The following is a 19,160-nucleotide window of genomic DNA, read 5'->3' on the forward strand; positions in this document are numbered from 1 at the left end:
AAATTGATCGTCCTTGTGGCAATAAAGCGTTCAAAGCTCCTTATATGTATGTGGAGATCATTTAAACTTTTTTAGAATTATTTGCAGTGCGCGTAAATTCGTATCAGGTACCATTGATTTTGTATGTCGACACTATAATGATTATTAGCCATATTCAATTTTGCAATTGCATATATATATATTACTTATTTGACCGTGTTGCACACATATTAAACCCCATATTTACCTTTCCAAATAATGCCTTAAAAATCCTTAAAGCCAACGAACTGACCAATAGAATCAGGGTTAACAATGTTTAGATCCGGTTTTCAGTTGCAACATAATGCATGACAGAATACAATTTTACGTTTACTTACATGCCACAAATTATTAATAACTTTTTCAATTCAATATCTAGGTTTCATATTGATGATGGTAATGACGCTCATTTTGCCATTCGAACCGCCGGTCACTAAGTCTGATATACTTTTTATGTCCTGACAGATACAGTTGATTTATCTAAGATTCTCTGCAGGCTCAATATTTAGGGAGTTATGTTCCTTTTATTGCTTTAAGGCCGGTTTCGCAATGTAGAGTTAGGAAGCGGCAGCTGTTAGTTACCGATTAACTGGCAGATAAGTTTTTCAAACTGAAGTTTAACCATGCTGTTGTTGAAGGATGGGAAACTGTACTAGAAACTTTCGCAATTAACTGGGTGCTTAGCACAGACAGGACAACGAGTTGCCACTATATTTTAAAGGGGAAAATATAAAAATCCTTAATTGTGAACGTTTTGATAACATGTTTTCCTATTATTTATCTTGTTGTTTTGGTAAAAACTAATCGAATGAACGTCCTAATTTTTTGTAGTGAATACTTTCTAATAAACAAACAAAAAGTTATATAATTAAATTTAAATCAAAAGATCCAAATGCGTCCTCTCTGTGCATATTAATACACCCTATTTCATTCTAAATATATAGTCAAATGGTTCTCGAAACATCCCCTTGTTCAAAATTCTCACCCTCTATAACCAGCATGTGAAGATTAAAGGAGCTAGAAAACTATTCTAATCAAGGTCTGGCGTAAATCGCGTCTTCGACCTTAACACCTGATGACATCTTTTTACGTTGTTCGTGACTGTTGATCTAAATGCACATTATACAGAAATTCCCATAATGCGTAGGTAATTGCGAAATGGTGTTCGTACTTGTTTCGTTTATTTCACAATGCAGCTCGTGGATATATTTTTTGAAACGGTGATGAAGGTTAAAATATTATCTTTGACGACTCTAGTTTCACTATATTGAAAATACATGGTTATTCAAAGTTTCGAAAACTTATCTGAGTCTCAAATTACTTGAAAAAAAAAAGATGGTTCTCACAATAGGTATTAAAATGATGAAAGAACGTATTCTGAAAAAATGTATTGAAATTAGTCTCCTAAGCTCAAGTCGTCTCAAGGGTCTCTATATAAGTGTATTCCCATTGAATCACCTGATTGAGGAGATGTGATAGCCAGCTCTGATATGTTTATAAAAACTGTATTTTTCGTTGGTTAGCGATAAGTACAATAATCATCCTTCACCATATGGTCAAGAATTTTTTAGTGCCATTTTAAATATTTTTTATTCATTGTTTATTCTTTCTTTGATTTTGTTTGTGAATAATGTCCCACATAGAAGTAGAGTTTGTTGAACGGTGGAATTGCAGCCTATTCCCTATTCTCAGTAAAAATTAACTGAGAATTATATTTACCCACTATTAAAAAATTGGGCGAAAACGCCTGTTAACGTTTCGCTTACACATCTGACACCGTCTTCAGATCCTAGAAAAAAAAGCTTCCATCGCTATTTGTAACCAGCTCAATACTTTACTTTACTTGTTGCCCCAGGTTTTTCCCGATCCTGTCTACTCTTCTAAAAGACACCATACTTAGGTTCTCTGACGTGATTACTATTATACTTTGCCGAACAAGTTAAATATTTGACTGGCAATGGCTGGATATTCGCATAGAACATGGTTAAGGTTTCCTTCTCCTCAAGACACATCCGGTATCCTTATTTCTCAGAAATGCTTATTCTTTGCAAGCACAACCTATGTAAATCTCGAAGGGAAATTTAATTTGCTGCCTGCTTAACCCTATCCGGGATTCACCTCTTTCCTTCAATGGTTGCGTGAGGAACCTTTTGGAGTGTCTAGCCGGTTGTTTCTCTACGCAAGGAATCTGAATTTGTCCCATCTCTGGAGCTTCATTTTACCCAACCCGAGAGATATTCTCAGTGCTAGTTCAAGCCTTACAAAAGGTTAATTTTCTGTTCCGCGTAAGGGGTAAAATCCCTACGTTTTGGAATCAAAATACAGAGTTTGAACAGATTTTGAGTGAGTCGTATCGCAAATACACTGCGTGACATAGAAAAGAGAACACCCCGTAAAAATGATTTGATTTAAATAATTTTTAGTATGCATGTTGTTTACGCCAAAACAAATACTTCATTAAAAAGTTGAACAAATTTAATTGTTAAAAACTAAAAAAAATTTAATAATTTGTCGGTCCTCCGCGGTGTCTTATACATTCCTGTACACGTCTAGGCATGGATCTAATGAGGTGATTGATGTCCTCTTGGGGGATCTCATTCCAGGCTAACTGGACAGCATGACACAGCATCGCTAGGGTTTGCGGGGGATGGGGTAAATTATGCAACCTTCTACCTATAATATCCCATACATGTTCGATCGGTGAGAGGTCTGGAGATCGAGGTGGCCAAGGTAGCAAATTGACTGCATTTTGTTGGAAGAAGTCCATAGTCACTCTAGCCACATGTGGTCGTGCATTTTCTTGTTGGAAAACTGGATCAACAAGAGTTTCCAGATAAGGCCCAAGATGAGGTTCCAGGACTTCCTGGATGTATCGCTGGGCTGTCATACTGCCTCTGACGAAAACTAAAGGTGACCTGCTACCATATGCAATGGCACCCCAAACCATTACCCCAACAGTCTGATGGACATGCCTCTGTATTGCAAACTGAGGATCCCATCTTTCACCCCGTCTCCTTCGTATTCTTGCCCGACCATCATGCATACCGAAACAGAATCTGGATTCGTCACTAAACACGATATTATCCCATTCCAAAGTCCAATGTATCCGTTCTTGGCACCACTGTAGTCGATTTTGACGATGATTTAAGGTGAGGGGTAACACGAGATAGGGACGGTAGGAAATCAATCCAAAACTTCTTATGCGGCGATAAATGGTTCGTATCCCAATGGGCCTTCCATACTCAGCGAACCACTGATCCGCCATCGTCCTCGACGAGACGAACCTATCTCTTAGGGCCATAATTCGGAGTCGGCGATCTTGGCGTTCTGTAGTTCTTCGAGGTCGTCCAGTACCTGTTCTTCTGCCTGTTTGCCCTTCTTCGAACCATCCCTGAGAGCATCTCACTATAGTGTTTACACTACGGTTCAATCTAGTGGCGGTTTCCCTAAATGACAGACCAGCCTCTCGTAGACCCACTATTCGACCCCTCTCAAACTCGCTCAATTGATGAAAATTTCGCTCTATTCTGGTTCTAGGCATATCTCTACGCAGTTTCTAAGCACACTACACTCCAATAAATGTTATTTTCCAGTTGTATTGTTGATATTTTATTGCAATTTTTATATTTAAAAAAAACCTAAAATTCCGAATAACTCGTAAATACGTAGATAAATATGAGTGAAATTTTGATCGTTTCTGCTATACATATAAACAAACATGCATACCAAAAATTATTTAAATTAAACCATTTTTACGGGGTGTTCTCTTTTCTATGTCACGCAGTATACATTCGAAACGAATTGTTAATTCTCAATATATTTGTTAAAATTACAAAAATATTTACATTTACAAATTTTAATTCAAACTGTAAAATCTCTTCCCCTCACATAATTATTCCTATACTTATAATTGTTCAGCCAATCCTCCTTGATCAAATCGGCTCCCTTTTCCCCCACCATAATAGCAGGAGCATTGGTGTTTCCACTGGGTATAGTAGGCATAATACTGGTGTCAATAACCCTTAATCCTGCAACTCCATACAACCTCAATCGAGAATCAACTACCGCCTCCTGGTCCCACTCAGGCCCCATTTTACACGTTCCCACAGGATGATAAATCGTCATCGAAATAGTTCGAATATGGCACTCCCAGTATTGATCAGAAGCAAACTCCAAATGCTTGCAATTGGGGAAGGGGATCAAATGTATCCTGCTACCAAATTTCTTGAAGGACTGCGCCTCACTAATGCGAATAGCGATTTTGGCACCCTCCACCAGGGTCTTAATGTCGATGGAGTGGTTGAAGTAGTTGGCATTAATCAGAGGGGCATCAAAGGGGTTTTTGCTGCGCAGTCGCACCCATCCTCTGCTACGAGGACGGAGAAGAAGCGGCATGAGAGTGTAGACGTCCTGATTAGCTATGGGCTTGTAGACAGATTCATAGAGCTCATCGGTGAGACCGAGGACTTTGCGTACTCGGGCGCCAGCGTCGGAGTTGACGCTGGCTGGGGCCATGTGAAATTGAATGTCTGGCCATGATCTGTTTCCATACCTGGGAATTGTGTTTGATGAGCAAGTTGCTATGTTTTGATAAAATAGGCGACTTTGTGAAAGCCCGAATTTGGCATAAACGAATGTATTGATATCTAACATACGCGAATTTCAAGGCGACCTAAGCACTCTGAAATAAACTGTATTTACTTGGTATTGACGAATGCCAGTCCTTCTACTCCTCCTAATGTGGTCATCGGGCCTTTTTCATTTAAAATGTATTGCATTGTCATCGGGAAGGCCTGGAATCTATCCTGAACTATCGAAACAGGTTTATCAATCCTATAAATTTGTGTTAATTATAAGGCGTAGCTTTTTTGTAAAGATAAACCTGAAAGTCAATCCTCCCATCCCTACATGATCCTGCAGATTTTCCCCCACTGGCAAGTCTCTCAGGACTGGAATTTGATGCTTATTCAACTCATTTCTAGGGCCAATTCCTGAAAGCATTAATATCTGAGGAGTGTTAATGGCACCTGCCGAGAGGATTACTTCTTTTCTTGCTAAAACCACTTGCCGATGACCTGTAATGAAAATTATCTATACCTTCAGAATACGAAAAATAGGAATTAAACCATTTCTGATGAATTCTACTCCGAATGCCCTCATATTAGTTGGGTTTATAAGCACTTTGGTCACGTGAGCGTTGAGAGCAATATGGATGTTTTTTCTGAGGTTTACAGGCCTCAAGAAGGCCTTTGCGGTCGAGCAGCGTTGTCCTCTTCGAATTGTGCCTTGGGCGATCATAAATCCGGCTTGTTCTGCCCCATTTATGTCTCTTGAAATTTTAAGTCAAAGTAAATGTGAATTTTTAGAATTTACACAAAAGTGCGAAGTTTATGAGATAAATAATAAAATTGCAAAGGTGGAATTTGCGCGAACATCTGCTTTGTGGTCATTCCATTGGTTGAATTATTTGAAGTCACTTTTTTACTTTTTACAGTTAGTTTTTTGACCAACTATATCTTGACTATAATTTAAATTAAACCCTATCTAAATTTACTTGGTTTTATTACGGAAGCTTTAAATATGAATCCAGAAGTTTAAATAAGAGGAACTTCATTTCATTTATCAATTAAATAAATTTTCCCCCATTTAAAATAAAACCCTTGAGTGGTCATAACCTCATTTTCATAAATCATTTTACGATTGAAACAAAAAAAAGCCCCTTCACCATGTTCTCAAGATTTTGAGATTTTATTTTTTAATATACATATACCTATTAGGATACCCCATCTCCATACCAGCCTCCACAAAGGCTACCACAAGCGGAGTTTTCCATGGTGACTCCTGCACTGTGAGTAATCCCCCTTGTCCATGGTAGGGAGTTTTTGCAAGATAGGGATTTCTATTATCTTCCGACTTTATAAAGTATTTCAAGACTTCCTCGTAATTCCAGCCAGGATTTCCTATAAATCCCCCACTTATTCATGCATATCACAGATTAGTGAATCCATACCCAGCTGCTCCCAAAGATCATAGTCGTTCCGATGCCCTCTGACATACAGCATGTAATTCAACACACTCGACCCTCCCAGAACTTTACCTCTAGGCCAATTGCATTGCCCATTCTTCATTCCTGCATTGAAAATTGGAATATGCAGCTTTTATACATATTACTCTTACCTAAACAGGCCCTTCCAGTGCTCTCCACCTTATAGGCCCAATCCAGTTTGGATAGCTGCAAATAGGCAGCCAAAGAAGGAACGTCGGAAATTTCATTTTCATCCGGTCCTGCTTCTAGAAGAAGCACCTTCCAGTCAGGAACTTCTGATAGTCTTGAGGCCACCTAAAAATAACATTAGTAGGTAAATCTGGCTTTAAGAATGGTAGTAATCTTACTACTGCCCCAGCAGAGCCTCCCCCTACAACAATAAAATCGTACTCTTTATACAAAGTCTTCTGGTTGGTTACCGGAGCTTCAGGATCTAGTTTATCATATTGGAAAAAGGTTAAACTGGCCAAAATTAGGGGGATGATCCAGAGGGTGGATCCGATTATTCCCACGGTTTTCAAGGCCGTAGCTGCCAAAATATGCCCTACAGCCATGTTGACCTTTATTATCACAGATATCTGAAAAGCTGCAGAAGACATGTGAAATTTGCTTTGTGAGGCTCAATAACTAACCTTTTTTGAGTTAGACTAGAAGTTACAGGAGTATAACTATAATTGAATAATGCTAAGAATCTAAAACTCTGTCCACATTTAATCCGGTGGACGAATTTTCATCTTTAGCAAACGAAGTTTGGGTTTCCTTTTCCTTTGCGAATGGTGGCCTAAAGAGAACATCTCTGTCACCGTTGGAGCTGTTGTAGTTTCATCCTAAATGTCTCCTAAAAACCGCGAAAAAACATGCTAAAGAAAGAGAAATGTTTAAGCAACTTCTTATGCAAACAAATATCATGTAAGATTTACAAATGGGTTAAGAATTTGGTTAATGGATTATTCGTTTCGTCAGCAGTTGAGACAGAGATAATTACGCATTGTGAAGATATTGGAATATCATGTACTAGGTTGTTCGGAAAGTAATTTCGTTTTTTTATGTGAAAATGAATGACAGTTTTCGTATAATAAACAAATGCTTTATTAAATTATATATTGGCCGTTCTGGTCCAACACCTTTTGCCATCTTTCTGGTAGTAGCATAATTCCACGCTCATAAAATTTTTTGTCTTTGCTGGCAAAAAACTGATCGAGGTGGTTTTTGACCTCATCATTTGAGATGAAAGTTTTACCGTCTAAAAAATTTTGGAGTGACCGGAACAAATAATAATCCGATGGTGCCAGGTCTGGAGAATATGGTGGGTGTGGCATTGTGTCCCATTCAAGCTGTAAAAGCTTTTGGCGAGTGACCAAACTTGTGTGAGGTCTCGCGTTGTCTTGGTGAAACACTACACCTTTTCTGTTGATTAGTTCGGGTCTTTTCTGTTGAAGTGCATCCTTCAGTTTGTCCAGCTGCTGGCAGTAGACTTCCGAATTAATCGTTGTGTTATCCGGTAAAAGCTCAAAAAAAACGATTCCTTTAAAATCCCACCAAACAGACAGCATCACCTTTTTTTGGTGAATATCGGCTTTGGAAATGGTTTGAGTCGATTCATCTTTTTTGCTCCATGACCTCTTGCGTTTGACGTTGTTGTATACAACCCATTTTTCGTCCCCAGTAATGATGCGCTTCAAAAACGGATCATTTTTGTCACGTTTGAGAAGCGAATCGCAGACGTCAATGCGGCGACACAGATTTCTCTCTGTGAGAACATGGGGAACCCATATATCGAGCTTCGAGGATAATCCCAGGCCTTTCAAGTGGTCATAAACTGTTGAATTCGATAAATTTAACTTCAATCCGATCTCACGTGTTGTTATTCGACGGTTCGCATCAACTAATGCCTTTATGGCGTCTTTATCAGCTTCAACCGGCCTTCCCGAACGTGGTGCATCTTCGACATCAAAATTGCCAGATCGAAATTTAGAGAACCAGTTCTGACACTGGCGTACTGTCAACACACCTTCTCCATACACATCGGTCAATTTCTTTCTGGCTTGAACAGCATTTTTACCCTTTCTGTAGTAAAACAGTAGGATATGTCGAAAATGCTGCTTATCGCTCTCCATATTTAAAAGGGCACCAACCAAAAACTACTGCGTAGAATTAATTGAAATGTTTCACACACAAGCCTTGTTATATGAGCTCTCAAAGCATATAAAAATTATATGGCTTAAGTGTGAGGTTAAGTGCAAAAAAATACCATTAAATCCTCTGTCGGGAAAAAACGAAATTACTTTCCGAACAACCTAATAGTTTAAGCTTTATTTTAAGTAATGTTTAGCAGGTACTTGTGAATTTTGGCCTGTATGATATGCCCTTGAATCATAACAATCAAAATTTGTACATTTTTTCCTTCGCCCAATGACTACACGCATAGGCAATCAACAATTAATGTCTGTTTTGTAGATTTCGAAAAGAATACGCATTGAGATTACCTTCTTCATTATCATCCAACAAAGAGGGGCAGAATATCATTTATCACCGTTTGGGAGGTGCAATTGAAGAGTTATGAAGCTATAGTGGCATATCAATGTAATGCCTGAGAAAAAGAGAGAGAGAAAGAGCAAAACAAATATGAAGTTAATAAAGGATGGAGCTAGGACGGGCTAGTTTTTTAAGTTTCTTATGACATTCTTTCTGCCCGTTCAACCAAGAATTTTGGTGGCTTCTTCAAGGTTGAACGATTAACTCACGAGACACTGAATTGTGGTATTTCCAGCATAATTCCTGTGTCATTATTATACTATTCAATTGTGCTTTATTTCAAAACAATGATAAAAAGATTTCAAAACCGATTGAACGAAAGAAGATTAGTTTTCTCTTTTCAAGCTCGAGATTCAAAACAGCCCGCAGAACAGTGAACGCATCATGCGTTATATAAGATAAAGAACTAATTGTATGTTACTTTCTTCGAAAATTATTATATTAGGCGGTAATGCGGTCGACCTTTCGATTTCAATAAAGCCTTGCTATTGAGAAAGCGGTCAAGCATTCCTTTTCAGGGCGATTCGCATGGTGGTACCGTTACCACTTTCCTCTAAGTATAATATATCAAAGATAATCTCACGATCTACATGGTAATGCCTGCTGGGAAATTTACTATTAAATGATAACAAACATTGTGAACGAAATTTTCACCACCATGTAGACCATTAGGTAATAATAGCATTCAATTAAAAGTAAGTAGGTAAGTTTATCGGAAATAAGTCGGTCTCCGAGAAATTGTTGCGAATTCTGGGACAACAGGAAGTGAAACCAATTTTTAATACATGATTCTCTTCTTGCGTAATGAGACAGATTGTCTGTTCCGATTTTGTATGTTAAATCGACGGTCGATTCAGAGCAAGAAACTTGTTGTCAATTAATTACGAAATAACATGAGTGTTTTTTCCGAACAAAAGGGCAAAGCAATACGAAATTCATCAAGGTTTTTATCAAAATATTCACATTTTAGTGAAAGAATTTCATCAAAAACATTTCTCTCAGTGTAGCGGCGAGCTCACGCTACACTGAAAATCTCAATTTTTGGCAGAAAATCAATTTAAATTTATCTGCATTCTTACCTTCAAAAGTCGTATCCGGAAACCAAATCCAACAAATTCGCGAGAAAAATAAAGGAAGAGAGCAGGCAGCAGGTAACTGTTTTTCATTAAGTGGTTGAAAACACTTCACCCTCGCCCTAGGGAACAGTAACATTAAAATGTAATTTTTTTCCAACTAAAATCAAAAACTCACTTATAATTTGACCAACCCGGTATATAATTCAGCGAAAGTAAAAGTCAAAGGCGTCGCAACGACTGATTTCGGGTAGTTCTTTCGTCGACACGCTACTCCATTGGGTTCATCTGCGCTTGGGAGGGGGGAATATGTCTAGATTTCACGGGGGAAGAGCTCAAAAGCATAATTTTCTAAAGGCTCCATAAAAATACGCTATAGAAACACCTTTAAACGAACCTCGTAAATTTTAATCTCTTTAATTTTATGGTGCGTTTTCAACTTCCATGGAAATTAAAATTTCTCCTAATGCTATAAAAAATTATTTTGTTACGATTTGTTTTCATTCGATGGAGCAATGCGGGTTAAAGATGCTGATTTCTTGTCAATGACACTGAAAACAAAGACTTCGCTCCTGTGGATTTGAAAGTACATAATGCCCATATATGTTACAAAGTAGATACAGGAACTATCTCATTCCGTCTAATCGGTTAAAATGTGAGCACGTTATTCTCGAGATTAGGGCCATTTCCGAATTAGGAAAACCTCAGAGAAAGTCGTGATCTTGAGGCTTATTCTGAGATCTTTAATTCGTTATTAAGTATTTGAAAAACATGCCTCTTTTAGGCTTCAATGCTCACACTAGCAAACAACAAATTTCTTGCGTATAATAATTCCGATAGGGCGGCAATCTGATTGGTATTCAACAGAAGGCGAAACGGTAGAAGAATTTCTCCTTTTACCAACAGGTCGGGAAAGTATGTGAGTAAGACGCTTCTTAGTGCACGTATGCCCCAAGTGTTTTCTTTTGCCGTTGCGTAACGGTCGCGTTACAAAATAGCTCATTAGGACGAGGGGGCCGATTTTATAATAATTAGACGGAAGATGCTAACTATTGCGTGTTGCGTGTAAAGGTCGGTATAATTTCATTATTATGTCACTGGGATAGATAGGATTTCGCGATTTTGGGAGTGTGATTTTTGAAAGTCTACAGGCATTGAATTAATGCAGGGCCTATATACCGGATATTTCGGCAAAAGCCCATTTTTCCTGAATTTTTCACGCAGAAATTTAATTTTTTTATGTATTATGTTAATAATGTGCCATTTTAGCGTTTTTGCCGCTATTTTGTGTCTTAATATCAACTGTTGATACATCATTGCAAAAGAATTTTTGTTTAAATATATTACATTTAAATAATGAAGTTGAGCAAATTTACTTTTAAACTGAAAATTCAGAAAACTTCCAAATGTGGTCCAAAATTGTCCTAAATCCTAGTATTGACCTTCACTAAACATTCTCCCAACGACTGAGGTCACAATGACTTTCAGATAGGGCTGGAATTGCTTCTAGGATTCTTAGATACATAGAGCAGTTTTTAGGGCTGACAGTTGAAATTTTCGTGAATGCCTTGTAAAACATATGCAAAAAAATTGACCAAAAACCGCAAAAAATGCGCAAAATTGCACTAAATCAAGCCCTGTTCTTTGGATCCTCTGATTCTCCTTCATATTTTATATGCAACAAACAATGACAACCGTAATCCTATGTGGCAAATTAGAAACTCTCAGTGTATTCCCTATTTACCTTTCGGCAAACCAGCATCTCATCTTTTTTTCAAATTGGGTTTCGGAAAGAGATCGAATTTCTGGATTTAATTAGGTGGAAATTAAACGTGAACGGAGTTATTTTGTTACATATATTTATTTGCATTTAAATGTTATCGAGCAGATTATTTAAATAGATTAATTTATAATGTAAATAAAAAGGTACAAGAGCAAATTTAATGTTAACTTCAGCTCTAATAGTCGAACCAACTTATGCTATATTTACAACATTACATCATACATCATCATGACTAGTATAGTGTTATAAAATGTAGGTATATTATACATACGTAGAATTTAGACTACTTAAAACAGCATACATGCAGAAGGGAACGTTCCAAAATAACTTTAATTGACCATAATGAAAAATAACTAAAAGGTTTACAGTCTTTTTATATTAATTAATTACAATCTACTCTTTAACAATAAATAATATAGATAGCGGCACTTAACAAGTATCACTGGATTGCATATACAGAGCAACCGAAAACTATTCCTTATACTCTTTGCCCTCCTTATGCGACTATTTCTGATTGTAGGTGTTCTCTTATCACAACTCCCTAGTTTGTAACATCTCTTCACCCATCACTACTTGATAACTCTCATCCCCCAATCCTCCTTGATCATATCGCTCACTTTCTCCCCAATCATAATAACCGGAGCGTTCGTATTTCCACTCACAATAGTGGGCATAATGGACGCATCCGCCACCCTCAACTTTCCCACCCCATACACCCTTAACCGGGCATCCACCACGGAATCCGGGTCGGAATCGGGCCCCATTTTGCAAGTGGATGTGGGGTGGTAAATCGTGAAAGTGAAATGTCGCATACTGCACTCCCAATATTGGTCAGTGTCAAATTCATAGTCCCTGCATCCAGGGAAAGGAATTTTGTGAGGTCTAGATCCGAATTTCTGGAAGGCTTTTGAAGCGGATACGTTCAAAGCTATCCTAATTCCCTCAGTGAGCACCCGAATGTCTTCTTTGTGAGTGAAGTAGTTGGGGATGATGTCCGGGTAGACCATGGGGTCTTTGGATAGCAATTTGATCCAGCCGGTGCTTCGAGGTCGCAGGAGAAGAGGGAGGATCGTCCAGGTTTCCGCGTTTTTTAGGGGTTTGTACACTGTGTTGTAGACGCTGTCTCGGAGACCGGTTATTTTGCGAACCTATAGAGAAAAACTGATAATAATTTTTGATAATTAAGCCTGAGGAAATTACTTGATCAGGGTCGCTGTTGATGCTGCTAGGAGCGAAATGAAATTGAATGTCCGGCCATGTTCCAGATTTGGGGGCGTATTTGGTGTTAACGAACGCCAGCCCTTCAACCCCTCCTAGTGACGTCATGGGGCCCCGTTCTCTTAGTATGTACTCTAATGCCACTTGCATTGTTTGGTATCTGGAATAAAGGAATAGGAATTTGGTGCTGTGAAAAGGTCATAGTTGGGAAAATTTGGAAGAAGACGGAACTCTTACACCTACTGCAGATCAATAAAGTAGCATGATAATACATATATCAAATTTTTTTTGTAAATGTGAATTTTAATGTATGTTAATTTACCATACTGTCGAGAAACTTAAACATTGAACAACAAAAAAAAAGTTGTACACACTCCGTGTGTTACATGCCAATGCATCGAGAACTCGTGCAGAGATTATTGCATTAAAAAGTAGTTCAAATTAATCGTCTCGATGGCGACGGAAATCTTAAGTTTAAACTGTGAAATTTAAGGCGCTTGTACCTGTATTTACGTGAATACATACCTATTCTTGGTGAATGTAACAGGGTCATCCACTATAAAAGTAAGCCCCCCCAAACCCATATGATCTTGCAGATTGTGCCCCACTTTAATGTCGCTTATTACAGGAATTTTGAATTTTTCCAAATCCTCCTTAGGACCCACCTGAAAGCACATTAAACCAGATAATTTCGACACAGATTTTAAATCACTTTCAAACTAACCCCACTCAACATCAAAATGTGAGGACTCCCAATGGCACCTGCGCTCAAAATTACCTCTTTCTTAGCCTTAACAAACTGAGTCCTGCCATTTCTTATGAACTTAACTCCAGTCGTCATTTTGGTTTTAGGATCGATTAGAACTTTGGTCACTTGCGAGTACATGGCTATATGCAAATTTGGGCGATTTCTCACAGGCCTCAAAAAGGCTTTAGCTGTAGAACACCTGGAACCTCTCCTGATCGTTCCTAAGACGAAAAAATTGCATTATTATGCAATGAAAATCGACTATTATTGCGTCCTACCCTGCGAGAGCATGAACCCAGTCTGCAACTCCCCATTGCAATCCCGCACTTGGTAGCCCAACTCCTTGCCTGCCTGCAAAAATGCGATGCTTAAAGGACTTCTCCACGGGGACTCTTGCACTGTCAGGTACCCTCCAGTGGCGTGATAAGGAGTTTTGGCCAAATAAGGGTTTCGGTTGTCCTCGGATTTGAGGAAATATGGCAGTACGTCGTCGTAGGCCCACCCAGGATTTCCCTGCTCCGCCCAATAGTCATAATCGTGACGATTCCCTCGAGCGTAGATCATGGCGTTTAGCACGCTCGATCCCCCCAAAACCTATAAGGCAAAAGGTAAAAAGTGAGAGAGAAAGTTATAATATTTGAATGGCCGGCATGTGTTTGACATTCCATAATAATAACCGTGAGCGCAACCCAATGTTTTCAACGACCACAGAGTGCAGAGACGTGTTCATTGAAATCCGCACCACTATTAAAATTATCGAAGACCGAAAGTGAAATCATACATTACGTACTTTTCCCCTGGGCCAATTACACCTATCCCCGATCATGGCCAGGCAATATGGAGAGTCGGTTGGGGGAGTTGTTTGGTACATCCAGTCGAATTGGGACATCTGCATGTACCTGGAAAATTCAAGTTCAAGTTAACAGTGATACAAATCAGTATTCAAGACGTGTAATGCTACCACTGTTTTGCACCGAAGGAGGATTTTACAGAATTGGAATTGAACAAAGAGGATCTATGGAATGGTTGTACTTTTGCGCTTTAAAACACTCCTGAATTTGTTTGAGTTTGATTGCGGATTTTGCTAATCATTCATGGAAGAAGACATAAAGAGCAACACATGGCGTTTGATATTTGTTCATTACGAGTATGACGGCTTCAAAAGCGCATATCGCTTTGGCAATACATGGGTGGCGTAAACCCCCTCGCAATAAATCGAAAGTAAAGCACTTCGATTCGAAAACTCACCCACTCAAAGTTGGTATATCAGACACCTCATTCTCATCCCCACCCGCTTCCAATAACAAAACCGACCAGTTTTCGACCTCAGAAAGCCTGGACGCCACTACTGCCCCTGCCGACCCTCCCCCTACCACTATGAAGTCGTAGGTAGGTCGTACCTAAAAATCATCCTTTATTTACCATTACATTACTTTAATCCTCCGATATCAACACACTTTGAATACGTTGATGGGGTGCGATTCCGGATCCACGGAGATATATTGCATGAACATCAATCCTGCTGCAAATACTGGAACCAGCCCCAAAATCGTCATGGGGTTGAAGGATAGGCCTACCGCTCCCGCTGCATAGTTCGCTGCTACTGCCAACAGAGACATTTCTATGAACGGCACTTAAATGGTCTTTTTATATCCACATTCCAAGGTTGACTTCCTGTGAAAGGATTTTAGGAGTGTAATTCCTTATGGAGTTTTTCTTTATTTGGGAGTTAAGCAGCTGGAAAATGAAAAATCATCAGGGGCTGTTTTCAGGGGAGCAAAAAAGACGTACATTTTGGTTTTCAATTGCGCTTTTAATGTACAAATTGTGTCTTAAGTAGTGTTCGTATTGGTCCGATGAAGAGTGATTGTGCTCACTTTGGCACCTTCGGATTTTCGGGCAGTCTTGGAGAGGATGTTTTGTCGTGAATTTATCTGCAGGTGTGGTGTTATATCTTCAAAAACAACGTTGCCGCACTATCGGGCATATAATCCAACCCTTACCTTACAATATCCTCCTTCTTCTTGCTCTTCCAGCACAAGTCGCCGAAATTCCGGTCTTGGTGGGGGACTTTGAGGCAAAATCGGCTGTCGTTGGTTTTGTTGTTTGACTCCTTGTACTTTTGGGGCCCCGGATCGGTTCTGCCCATCTCATTCGTTCAGAGACGTAGTCGAACGATCTGCAATTACAAGAGCACTTACGATAATGTCTATTGCTGAAGTACTGATTGAGGACGATTATTATGGAATGCCGGAGAGAAATCCGTCACCAAGTAGTATATAAATTAGTTGGAACAGTGTGAAGAGTCAACAAGAAAGCTACTGTTTAGAGATTCTCCTTAATGGGTTTTAATAATTGTTGTCGTATATGACTAGCGAAGTGGCGTTTATTGCGACGAGTTTGCTGGTACGGGGCCTTTTCTAATTAACAGCCTTTTTCTCTTATTTTTTGTTACTTCTCTTCCTTGGTTTGATACTGACAAGGGAAGTTTCACTTATAGAGAGCGCAATGCTCAAAGTAAAAGCATTTAAATTTGAACAATTTCAACGATTTATTATTGCGTATTTTAAAAATGTTCATGAACTTTTGTTAAGATGTAGTAATATCACATGGCTTTCTTGCAATTCTGCAAACCAAAGCTTCTTGCATCTAGCAGCTGTGTCTCGGTTATATCGATTTTATTCCAATTTCCACGTCCTAACGCTGTATCGCCATTTCGTGACTCAAACTTACTCTCCTTAATTTCGATTTTCGTCAAAAACTAAAAGAGATGGTTATGGGATAATTCTACTCCTAAATTTACTTTAATGAGAGTAGCACTCAAAATATTACATAAGATACAGGATATTACATATAAAAACTAGAATTTCAATTATTAAAGCCTCTGTCTTATTAAACCCAAGTCAACGTGGCAACCGCGCCATCCACCATGGAACGTTATTGTTGTTATGCTTTTTTTGTGTATGACGTCAAACACTTTTTTAAGGACTTAGCTGGTACCGTTTGTTTTTTTTAGTGTCACATTGCCAACTTGTCACATTTTCACTCGTATTTATCGATATCGTTTAGCAGTAAACTAATAATTTTCTCAGTTATTATTTATGTTTCGCCTTATGTAAATTTATTTATTCCTTATTATCATTGTATAAGAAATCTGCGGTGTAATTATTAATACATGATTCAAGGATGTTAAGACCTGAGTCTTATTAAACCCAAGTCAACGTGGCAACCGCGCCATCCCATATACACAGTCTTTTGTCATCTTTATTGATAAGGGAGTAATCACCCCTCGCCACTAGGGAAGATAAATAGTACGACTGTTGTAAAAAGGTAAGTCCGTTTCATTTTTGTCGCTATTAGCACGTAAATCATTCGTTTTTTAGTAGTAAATCTTAACTGTGATTAGGAAGGTTGTTGGTTATTTTTGCGCGAAGTAGTGTGCCACCTCAGGGTGATCCGACCGTGATTATCCGCGCCCCTTTGCGGAATCACCACACATCGGCCTCACGAGAAGGATCATACACTTCTACCCCTTATACTGAACCAATCACCAATATCAATGTTTCAAACATTGCGAATTGTGTTGGAACCAACATTGTCATGTTGCATAAATCCGACCCAATACTACACAATCCTTGTCGTCGAGAGTTGTCTTCACTTTTTGCCATACAACTTCACAATCTTATCATTAAACTCATTGCAAATTGAAGTATGGACTAACTGTTAATTACTCCAATTTCCCAACTTCTACGCTATTAAATTGTGCCAAATTTAGATCGACTTTGTTTCATATGTAAGAAGTTTGCACTGACATTATTAAAAACGTTTATTAACGCTAATTAATCAATTAATTGGCGATTGCCCTGAAACACGCCACAGAAGATGTTGTCGACCTTAGAAATCTAGTTTTTCCTTGTGTGGAATATCGCTTAATTCTGATTAGAGAAAAAATAAAGCCATTCTTCGGTAAATAATAATAGACAATAGTTTTACATAAGGGATAGTGGAAATACTGAAGCTTTTATGGGGATTAGGTGTGTTAATGACTGAACTTTCCATCTGAAAATTGCACTGCATGAAAGAAGATAATAATCGTTACTTGGATAATGTGTGTAATTGTATAAAGAAAGAAGAAATCTGTTTACTTTTGAGGCCGAGTGATTTATTTTTAAAGGAAAACGATATTGTGATTATTAAACAATGCAATTAATGAATTTAAAAAAATCTAGAAATGCTATGCACGCAAACCTTTTCGTGGATTAAAACCTCCCATCTTCCTCAAAGTTCCTCCGATGTTCAAACACATGTTGCGCACTCAAAAACCGAACAAGAAGCTCACGAAAATTACTTCCTCGCCCCGAAATTTCACTGTATTGATGCGAAACTATCGCAGAAGAAGAAAGGCACCAACCGACTTGCTTTTCTTTCTCTGGTGAAATTTAACTTGCTGTTTCTTCGGCTCTCGGCATGCGGCAAAATGAAGAAAGAAGAAGGAAGTGGACTTGGTGATGAGCACGCCCGCATTTATGAAGCGTGTGCATGTGGTCATGGTGGGCATCTAATAATTTAAACCACTAGACTAAACAATGTTGAATATTTGGGTGTTAAGCGCAATTCGCCCTTCATGTGTGAGCCCAGCATGAGATTAGGATTAGGCAATTTATGATGCATTGGTCAATGAAACATGGGTTACTTATCAAACTAATTAACAAGTAAAAGATATAATCGCTTAGGTAACACGAAAAAGTGAAAGTAAAAAAGCATCACAAGGCAACTCTGCGCCTTTGATGGAAATGTAAGGAAAGTAATGGTGAATAGAATTCTTATTATTTGTCATAAGGTCAATCTCTTCGACCTAGAACGCGATTTTAATTTCTTATTGCCAAAACAAATCCTGCTATAGGTACTTACCGCTATTACCTTAATCACCAAAGAAGCACCATCAACAACGAACTTAATTCAACCGATAGCCTTGAAGAAATCTGTATGAACTTGTGTAGTTACCTTATAAATAGGTACTAAAGGAATTCAATATAATGGCATTTTAGGCGAGGTACTATCGGAGAAAGTGGTAGATGAAATTTTGATGCGGCAATGAAGTTCAATTGAAACTGACGTAAGGATTATTAAATTTGATTAATCATAGCCACGAACAAGCAAGTTTTCTTTGAGAAATCTAAGTTGGTGCGTTCTGATGCTCACAATTGGATGCGATTTTATTATTTGATTACTTTCTAATTATTTTCTATATGATTTTGAAATTGTTTGCCTATACAGCCTAGATGTGTAATTCGTAAATTACACCATTTGTTGAATGATAAACATTAGAGCGTAATTTCACTCATGTATGTAGTGTGGAGGTCGTCAGTATAAACGAAAGTCGGCTATTAGGTAACGAAGACTTAATATTCAAGGGGTTTGTGATGAGCGGAATTTTCTTAGTTCACTGGGTTGATAATAAAAGAGTCATGATGACATTAAAATAATAAGTTTAATATCAGGTACGCTATTTTGGTAGGCTGGTGAGGATAGTGACAAGCAATAAAAATTCCCTTCACTATATTTTCAAGAAATTTACATTTAATAATATGATGAATGGAAGATGGGAGAAATTGAGCTATTGAACGAATTGAGATGTTTAAGATCCATATTAGTTCATTAGAATTAGCAAAATACTTACACTACCCTACATATTTATTGCCCTTTAAAATCATAAGCGCGGATATCTCGGGAACTTCT

General features: G+C 38.3%; 4 protein-coding genes across 5 annotated transcripts in view; 1 reads left to right on the top strand and 3 right to left on the bottom strand.

Moving 5' to 3' along the window:
- Flo2 (flotillin-2) overlaps positions 1–19,160 on the top strand; it is a 73,267-nt gene that overhangs the window by 24,546 nt on the left and 29,561 nt on the right. The gene's annotated exons all lie outside the window — the stretch shown is intronic.
- LOC136417651 (glucose dehydrogenase [FAD, quinone]-like) lies at positions 3,880–6,904 on the bottom strand. Its single transcript, XM_066403445.1, has 9 exons — positions 6,697–6,904; positions 6,412–6,650; positions 6,196–6,358; positions 6,029–6,148; positions 5,789–5,978; positions 5,145–5,347; positions 4,901–5,093; positions 4,720–4,851; positions 3,880–4,570 (listed from the first exon to the last, which is right to left on the bottom strand). The coding sequence occupies exons 2-9, from the start codon at positions 6,616–6,618 to the stop codon at positions 3,880–3,882; spliced, it is 1,899 nt and encodes a 632-aa protein (XP_066259542.1). The 5' UTR covers positions 6,619–6,650; positions 6,697–6,904.
- Positions 11,949–15,153, bottom strand: LOC136416721 (glucose dehydrogenase [FAD, quinone]-like). The gene is made up of 8 exons (XM_066402046.1): positions 14,879–15,153; positions 14,670–14,821; positions 14,212–14,320; positions 13,700–14,015; positions 13,398–13,642; positions 13,199–13,338; positions 12,656–12,833; positions 11,949–12,603 (listed from the first exon to the last, which is right to left on the bottom strand). The coding sequence occupies exons 1-8, from the start codon at positions 15,038–15,040 to the stop codon at positions 12,025–12,027; spliced, it is 1,881 nt and encodes a 626-aa protein (XP_066258143.1). The 5' UTR covers positions 15,041–15,153; the 3' UTR covers positions 11,949–12,024.
- On the bottom strand, positions 15,030–17,998 carry LOC136416726 (uncharacterized). The gene is made up of 4 exons (XM_066402058.1): positions 17,670–17,998; positions 15,425–15,600; positions 15,213–15,375; positions 15,030–15,158 (listed from the first exon to the last, which is right to left on the bottom strand). Exons 2-4 carry the CDS (start codon positions 15,568–15,570, stop codon positions 15,069–15,071), a joined length of 399 nt encoding a protein of 132 aa, XP_066258155.1. The 5' UTR covers positions 15,571–15,600; positions 17,670–17,998; the 3' UTR covers positions 15,030–15,068.

This window comes from Euwallacea similis, chromosome 2 (genome assembly GCF_039881205.1).
Source record: "Euwallacea similis isolate ESF13 chromosome 2, ESF131.1, whole genome shotgun sequence".
Lineage (NCBI taxonomy): Eukaryota > Metazoa > Arthropoda > Insecta > Coleoptera > Curculionidae > Euwallacea > Euwallacea similis.